At 35.4% G+C, this 8,987-nt stretch overlaps 1 protein-coding gene across 1 annotated transcript; it reads left to right on the forward strand.

Annotated features, from left to right (window-relative positions):
* Positions 1–5,312: 5,312 nt before the first annotated feature.
* Positions 5,313–8,573, forward strand: LOC133291518 (NADPH--cytochrome P450 reductase-like; the record flags this gene model as incomplete). The annotated part of the gene is made up of 9 exons (XM_061489794.1): positions 5,313–5,606; positions 6,589–6,648; positions 6,818–6,894; positions 6,976–7,033; positions 7,142–7,228; positions 7,302–7,338; positions 8,008–8,077; positions 8,199–8,393; positions 8,481–8,573. Coding segments are annotated over exons 1-9 (971 nt in total), but the record flags the coding sequence as incomplete, so codon positions are not given.
* Positions 8,574–8,987: the final 414 nt, after the last annotated feature.

The raw sequence follows: 8,987 nt of genomic DNA on the forward strand, positions 1-8,987 counted from the left end.
ATATCCCAAAAATGTAGTCGATCAAGATGCCTTTTTAGTCGACTATATTTCGTGTAGTCCACATTCTGAATTTTGACCATTTGCTCCACTAAAAAAGCAATGTAATCGACTAAAAGGGGGCAGGTTAGTGGATAGTTCTGGATCAGGGGAAAATTGGTTATTAATTAATTAATGAGGGGCAAAAGGGTAAAAAAACCGTAAGAACCTGTACCGTTAATTAAGGAAGTTAATTAATTAATTATGTGAAATTAGGAAATAATTTCATAATTGACCCTAATAATTATTATGAGGCTCTAATAATTATAGTAAGTGAGTAAGAATGCTGAAAGTCGCTTTTCGGAAGAAAAGTGCAGATACCGGTTCTGCTAGTCGGTATAAATGAGTATCAAAAAAGTATCCCGGAAAATTATAATAAGTGTTTAATAATTACTAGGCTAATATGTAGGACTCGTAAAACGAGTTTCAAGTCAAAATAATGAGAACTGGTGCCGGAAATTGGTACTGGCTATGAAAAGCGCGTACCAGAAAGGTGTTCCGAAAAATATAAGAAAAATATGATAATTCTTGTAAAATTTAATAGGTTAAGAATCTTGAGTTTGGGATTAAAACGCTAAGCATAGCAATTAAAGTTAATACTGTGTGTTTATTGGTTAAGTGACTATATAAGCTTAGTGCACATTATCCTAGGTCTTTAATTGCTGCCTCTACGTGAGTCTCCCTTTGAATATTGAGCCACCTTGCTGACTTGGTGCTTCCTTGCCTTCTCTTCACCATTTGGAGGCCAAGTTGTCACCTTTTTACTTGCTTCTTCTCCTCTTTCACCTTGTAAACACTTGAGCCTTGTGTGAGTGGCATGTGTGAGTGTGTAGAGAGCTTTGGTTCTGAGTTGAGGGGCTGTTTGAAGTCAGTTTGTGGGCTGAGTGGCCTTGTGTGAGGGTGTGAGCTTCTTCCTTGGTTGTTGGAGCTCCAAGGAGCCAACTTTGTGAAGAAAGATCCTTGCTTGAGGAGTATTTTCGTGCACCCTTGTGTCAGCACCTTGAAGCTAACTTGTGAGCTTCAAGAGCACCTTTGGTTGGCTGTTTTGGACTTTGGTAAGTGGTACCAACCTTGTTCATGAGTTTAATGGGTTAAAGTTGATGTCTTTGTATGTTTAATGAGTTAAACAAGTAACCAACTGTCATATAAACATAAATGAACCTTAAGATGCATGTTTAAGTTTCTGGAAGTGTTAAAAATGGAACCTTGGAAGGATATCTTTGCGAAATGCAGAAACTGCGTTCTGTCGCGAAATATCCGGATATTTGCCGTGGAATATCCGGATATGGGGATCTGGATATCCGGATAGTGATATCCGGATATTGCCAGAGAGATATTCAGATATTGCCTGTGAGATATCCGGATATTGTATATCCGGATATGTCCCCGAGGAATATCCGGATATTCTGGGTTTGCGAGGAACAGTAGCGTACTGTTCATCCAGAACTGATATATGGGTTTGTGGACCCTAGTTGGAGGAAGTTGAATTTCTGTAATTAATTAGTGTAAGTCAGAATCATATGATTAAGGGCTTATGACTTGGTGAGAAGCCTTAAGACGTAAAACGTAATGAAAAGGCGTTGTGTTTATGTTGTATACTTGTAGAGTATGATTGTTGATGTATTGTTGGTCCATAACAGATTGTGAATCTGCTGTGTTTGGACTTTGAGCTGTGGACTCTTGGCTTTGGGTGTTAGCTTGCAAGGTAAGCTTTCGTGTCCTCGGTTTAGCCATGTTGTGGTTCCACCATGTCCCATGGGGGTATGGTTATATGCATGTTGTGTTACATGCTTTGATATATATGAATTGTTGTTGAGCTTTATGTGTTAATGACTTTTAATATGCATGTGTTGTTCCATCTTGACGGTAAGCCTGAGTATGTGGCGTCATACAATACGGTGATCCGGGGTGGATACAAGCGGCGTCTTGTACTTATTGTGGGGTTGTAGACGTACATCATGCATTTCTATGGCCAGTAGATTAGTATTGACACACATGACATGATTATCTGATGCATTGCACTGATTTAGAACTGATGATGATAAACTGCTTTTAAACTTATATTGCACATGTGAGTGAGCTTGGGATGGAAGATCCTTGAGGACCCCTTGTCTTACTGAGATTTCTGGTTTAGAGATCTCACCCCACGTTTGGGGAATGCTTATTTCAGGTTCAGGTAGTATGGTGACTGATGCCTTTGGCGGCAGGAGACCAGAGCTTAGCTGATTATGATATTTATGCTGTATTGCTGTCATGGCTGGATTGGATGCTGTTTATGTTTTCTGCTCTTTTTGTTTTGAGTTGAGACTTGTGTTGGATTTTGTTGCTTTATTTGGGTGAGCATGAGAGTTGTCCATGCCACTATGTTGTTAGTACTTTTGAGTTGAGTTGTATAAACTGCTAGTTGGTCCGGTCTACGTGTTGTAGTTCCGTGACTAGAGACATACACATTGTTGTTTTAATTAATGACGTATTTCAGTTAGCTGTTTTATTGCAATTGCATACAGACGATGTTTTATTAATTGATTAATAAGCAAGTTGGTAATGATAGTGACATCATAATTGAAAAGAAAAAGATATTCCGCAATTTTAATTAAGCGCAACTTAATACGATAGTATGATAACATTACCGGATATATACGGGGTGTTACATTATGAGTAGGGGTGTAAATGGGTCAGGCCGACCTACAATAGTCTACGGCCTGACCTATGAAAAGCCCGACCTGGCCCGACCTATTAAATACTTAAAACAGATAAAGGCTTGTAGCAAGCCTGTTTAAAAATAAGGTCGTAGGCTAAATATAAAGAAGTCTGGCCTGTTTAAGTTTTTAAATAAAAAATATATTTATCATACAATGTTATTTATATTCTAAAAAATAAAAAATGACATGAAATATGTTGTCAATGTTAATTGGTTAATCTAATATAGTCACGTTGGAGAACATATATATATAGTCTCGTAACACGTTGTCAACATTATATATATATATATATATATATATATATATATATATATATATATATATATATATATATATATATATCAATGTATGCCTAAGTCGTACCTAACTAGCTAATTGAACTTGAAATGTAACCAAAACATAATAATGAAATGTGGCAGAACAACAAATTGGAGCTTCACAAGCACTTGGTGTTTGATGTCCCCGTCCTGGATCAACATAATTGTATAACAATTTTGTAATTTGTATTTTTGTTAAGAAATCTATTTTAGAATTTTTATAATTTGGACCCATGTTGGAAATATTGTTTAATGAATGAGATTTTTTATTTATTTATTTAATTTGCAATATGGTAGACTTAAAAGGCCTCATAGGCCATGTAGGCTTTTTTATTTTTAAATAACAGGGTAGACTTGACCTTTAAACTAAGCCTTTTATAAGCTCGTAAACTAGATAGGCTGAACTTTTTTTGTGTAGGCCTAAACCATAAATGCCAAAGTCTGACTTGACCTATTACACCACTAGCTATGAGCCTATGAGGAGGAATGCATTCTCTTTCAACGGAAGTTGCCCTTCGTTGAGCCATTAGCTTAGTTGTAAATTTATCAAACAATAATCCACAATTTTCGCTGGTTCAATTTTTAAAATATTGGTTTGTAGTTCCTACGCTGGAGATAAAGAGACAATTGTATGAATCATCATGTTAGGTTTATGAATTGAAAACATCCTTAATTTTTAAGGAGAGGGATTCCACTCTAGTAGTATTTACTCCATTTTTTTTACATTGTCTCTTAAATTTTAATTTTATACCAAATGTAAATATAATGACAAGTTTAGCTTAAATTAAATGGTGGTGAAAAAAAATTCCAATACGTTGATCTACCTTCACGACGAAAATAGTGATATAATATTAAATTATAAGAATATTCCTAATAGTATACGCACAAATGAGATTTCTTTTACAGTCAAGCAATTACAAAATGCTACTTCTATGGTTAGAGTGATAGGTTATATTTGTATGACCAGATATGTTAGCATTGTTTCTAAAATGTAAACGAGATTTGGGCCTCTAAAAAATATACGTCGCTCCAAACTTGTTCTGTTTTCTTCCTCCTTAGTCCTTACCGTAAATGAGGATTGTCTTTACTCTCTGTCATTACTAAACAAGTAAAAAGTGTGCTTAAGGCAAGATTAAAATATACGTCTCTCCAATTTCCACTTCAAATATCACTTTAGTTTTTCCTCCTTAATATAATGAAAGGTTATTTTTCATCCCTGATCTGTCCTACACTTTAGATTAGTTTCATAATTAACTCAAAAAATTAAAGTTTATGAAAATATTAAAGTGAGCTAACAAGCCTAAAAGAAAATAATTAGAATTAACAATCGAAGATTGTCATGCATGAGGGTCCCGAGATTTTCTTGACAAGGATAGCAATAATGAAGAAATCAAAATAAAAAACAATAAATAAGCAATTAAATCATGAGGGGGGTGAAAAGGCATGTTTTTTCTGTGGAAAAATAAAGCAACTTTTGGCAAGTCACCCACCCACCAATCCCGTTGCTTGCTTGTCTTAAAAGTTAAAACTGCAAAAGCAACCAAAGAAACAACGCCAAGAGCTACCCATCACCCAAAAAAAATCCATATTAATTTTAAGAGTAAACAACTTTTTTAGTGTCTGTCAATATCTACGAAGTTTTTTTTAGTCCCTGGTAATAAAAAAGGACCAAATTGGTCCCTGAAATTACAAAAAAAGGACCATGTTAGTCCTTATGTCAACTCCCAAATATGTAGAGTGACCCTTTTCTTGTACTTTCAGGGACTAATTTGATCTTTTTTTATTGTCAGGAACTGAAAAGAACTTCATAGATATTGCCATGACTAAAAAAAGTATTTACTCTAATTTCAAACAGATGACAAACAAAAATGCAAAGTGGCCCAAATTTGCAAATAAATCGCACCAGTTTCGCTCCTCTCCATTATTTCCCTCTCTTTCTCTTTCTCGCGCTCAACCACTTCTTCTTCTTCTGCTGTCTCTCACAGAGTGAAAGTGAAATACACAAACGTATATATATAGGAAACCATCTTTTTACAAATTACATAACTGGACTACTGAAGTATGACCGATCATAACGAATAGTTTGTAAATAAAAAATTTAAAAATATAACATTTAATATATATAGAGAGAGAGAGAGCGCGCGCGCGCGCGAGAGGAGTTGTGCACAAGGCAACGAGAACTTACTGATTACTGATATATAAATATAAATACATAATTTTAATTTGGACTTGGATTCTTTCATCATTACCGGTAACAATGGCTTCGAGTTCCGATTTGGTGCGAACCGTTGAGTCAGTGCTGGGCATTTCGCTCGGCGATTCGGTTTCGGATTCGTTGCTGGTGATCGTGACCACATCCGTGGCGGTGGTGATTGGGCTTCTGGTGTTCGTGTGGAAGAAATCTTCGGATCGGAGCAAGCAGGCGAAGCTTCTGTCAGTGCCAAAGTTGGTGGTGAAGGAAGAAGAGGATGAAGTCGACGCTGGCTCGGGGAAGACCAAGGTTACTGTTTTCTTTGGTACTCAGACTGGTACTGCTGAGGGCTTTGCTAAGGTATATATATATATTCATATTTAGGTAATTTTTTGCTTGTTGCTTTTTGGTTTTGTTGAAAATGTGTTGTTGAATTGATTCTAGATACGTTAGATATGCTGGAATTTTTTTTTTAATATTTGAAAATTATTCCTCGGACTGTTTTTGAAGGGATATATATATGTATATTTTTTTTTTCTTTTCATACCAAATTAAGGTGATTCAGATACTGGACCAGGGTCACTTTCCTTGTGCTTGATAAAACAGTGATTATCAATTGAGTTTGAGCTAGGCCAGTGTTACAGTCTGAACTTTTTTTAGAGAATATGTTCTTACTCTCAGTAACCAAGGTTTTTGTGCTTTTATTTGTAACGAAGAAGGGTAGTGTCTATACCATTACTAGCTGGACAACCTTTGTTGAGATATATAGTCCCGGCCTTGGGCATTCCCATCCTTTGAGCTAGCTTCTGGGGTAGTGTATCCCAAGGTTCTTTACAACCTTATTTATTTGGCAGTTGTGAGATTGAAGTTACATAAGGATTAAGATGCGCGTGTAAATTCATACTTTTTGAGCTGTCTTATGTTTGGCTAGCCCTGGGCTGTGGGAGTAGTATTGGTGGTGAATCAAATTGCTTTATGGTTGCTCTATTATTTCAGGCATGTCTTTTCTTTGTTATATTAAGGCCCTTTAGGAACACCAAGTAAAACACCATGAAGCAAGGATGCTGCTGGTGTCAATTTGAAAATGAGTCCCTGCAATTACATTTTATAATTGGCTAACTACAGCATGTGCTAATTTTAGCTAGAAAATCATTATGGCTTATGCAAATCTACTTTGTGTAAAGATGAAGCTATTTTCCCCCCTTTCCTAAAGGCTTAATGGTTGCCCCGATTTTAAGGGATTTTGTTGTTTTCCATAGAGCAATTTATATTTATATCTACAGTCAATCATGTGTGTTATATAACCACTGCTTTTGTTTGTTCTTTATTATTTTTGTTACAGGCTTTGGCAGAGGAGATCAAGGCAAGGTATGAAAAAGCAGCTATCAAAGTTGTTGACCTGGTAAGTTGGATTAGGATGAAATTTGGCAATCCCTCTGTTGTGGTTGTAGTGAGCAAAATGCGCTACTTTTTAAAAATGTTTTCTTTGGGGACTTCCGGAAAGTCTTCCAAACTTCAGTCTGTAAAATGTAGCTTTGGCTTAAGTGTCTGATGTATATAAATTGAACTAGGATGACTATGCAATGGATGATGATCAATATGAGGAGAAGCTGAAGAAAGAGACGCTTTCATTTTTCATGTTGGCAACGTAAGATTCACGCACATAAAAATGGTTGAATTTTTTTTAAATCTGTGGTGTATTTGATGCATTTGGACTTGACACATGCAGATATGGAGATGGAGAGCCAACTGACAATGCTGCAAGATTCTACAAATGGTTTACTGAGGTTTGTAGTATCACATCACTCTTTTAAGTAAATCCTAGATTTAATCTCTCTCTCTCTCTCTTAAAGCGTATTTAAAAGGATTCTAAGTTTTGGGGGCCATAATTCTAGGGTAAAGATGAGAGGGGTATCTGGCTTCAACAGATCACATATGGCATTTTTGGCTTAGGTAATCGGCAATATGAACATTTTAATAAGGTAAATTCAGATGGTTTAAATGTTGTTTATCTAACAAAACAATTCATCATCTGATCTTGTTCTTGTGAAGCAGATAGGTAAAATAGTTGATGAAGAACTTAGTGAACAAGGTCTGTTATTTCATTATCTGTATTTTCTTGTGTTCTCAAAAATATCAAATTGGTATATCTGCTCCTTTGTATTGCATAATGCTATTGGTATTATTGTTATCTAGGTACAGCTAAAGAGCATGACATGTTTATTCATTGATTTCATTTGTGGCAAAGATTTTTGTTTTCCTCCAGTTTCCCTGCCCCAAAAACCATTTATTTACTTGTGCAATTTTGTTTTGTTTGCTCATGGACTACTGCTTCAATCTGTTAGAAGCAGAGCATTTAATATGGCAGTATGCCTTCCTAGAAGTCTATTGGATGGAATTTCATTTGGACGGGAAAATATTTGTTGAAACTTGTAGAAAATACTATAATATATTTGTTAGGAATATATTGATTACCAGATTTATCAAGCACACTCGCCAGCTTTCTTTGATTATTGTGTTTATGCAATTTAATTATACAATTTTTTTATTTTATTTTATGTTAGTTTTTTTTTAACAATCTAGGAACAACTCGTGTTGTTGAATTACAGTTTTTTGCAAATTTATGTTTAAATGCATAGAAATGAGATTTATGGCAAGAAAAAACATGAATCTAAGTTTTTATATATGACTTAAGTGGTGTTATAGTACTTTTTGACTTTGCATAGATATGTTCTTATATGTCGAGTTATGTTCGGCACAGGTGCAAAGCGTCTTGTTCCACTGGGTCTAGGTGACGATGATCAATCCATTGAGGATGATTTTGTTGCTTGGTAAGTATAGTCTTGTTATGCATAATATTCATTGGGGGATATATAAAATTTGTATGAAATGTGGGATTTGGCTTCTGCTTTTTTCTGTTTCAAACGTCGTGAATTTGATTTTCCTTTGCAGGAAGGAATCTCTATGGTCTGAGTTGGATCAGTTACTCCGAGATGAGGATGATGTAAATACTGTCTCCACTCCTTATAAGGCTGCGATTCCTGAATATCGAGTGGTTATTCATGACTCCACTGTCACATCATGCAATGATAATCACTTAAATGGGGCAAATGGGAATGCTCTGTTTGATATTCATCATCCTTGCAGGTGCTTGGCGTTGTGCATGTCGATTTATGGCTGTTTTTATTGTTTACTAAAAAGGCTATAATGAAGTTGTTGTTTCTTTTCTTGAAGGGTTAATGTTGCTGTTCAGAGAGAGCTTCATAAACCTGAGTCTGATCGCTCTTGCATACATTTGGAGTTTGACATATCAGGGACTGGCATAACGTAAGTTGGACAAGTGTTTCCTGACAAAGAACAAAATCATTGTTTTGAACAAAAGCAAGGGCTAGGCCCCAAGAAAAACAAAGGACAATTGCATTGGTCAATTACTCTTATGTTTTATCTTTTATGATTTTTAAATTTTTGCCAAAAGTATTTTGAGATTTTATGTATTTATTTTAAAGGTATTAATGGATTATTATCGTGACATTTTAGTTCTAGTTGGATATTGCTGTAAATAATAGTTTAGAATAGTAGTATAGAAGTCCCACATCATGTATATCTCTTTGTATTTTCTTTCTTTTGAGTTATATAATAGACTCTCCGCTTATAAATCATCTTGTTCTTGATATTCAACATGGTATCTAGAGCCTAACAAGATCCGCATCTTTCCGGTAGACCCACTGTCTACCGAGTAAA

The sequence above is a fragment of the Gastrolobium bilobum genome, unplaced genomic scaffold (genome assembly GCF_033153095.1).
Source record: "Gastrolobium bilobum isolate Gb01-03AN ecotype WA unplaced genomic scaffold, APGP_CSIRO_Gbil_v1 utg693, whole genome shotgun sequence".
NCBI classification, from domain to species: Eukaryota; Viridiplantae; Streptophyta; class Magnoliopsida; order Fabales; family Fabaceae; genus Gastrolobium; species Gastrolobium bilobum.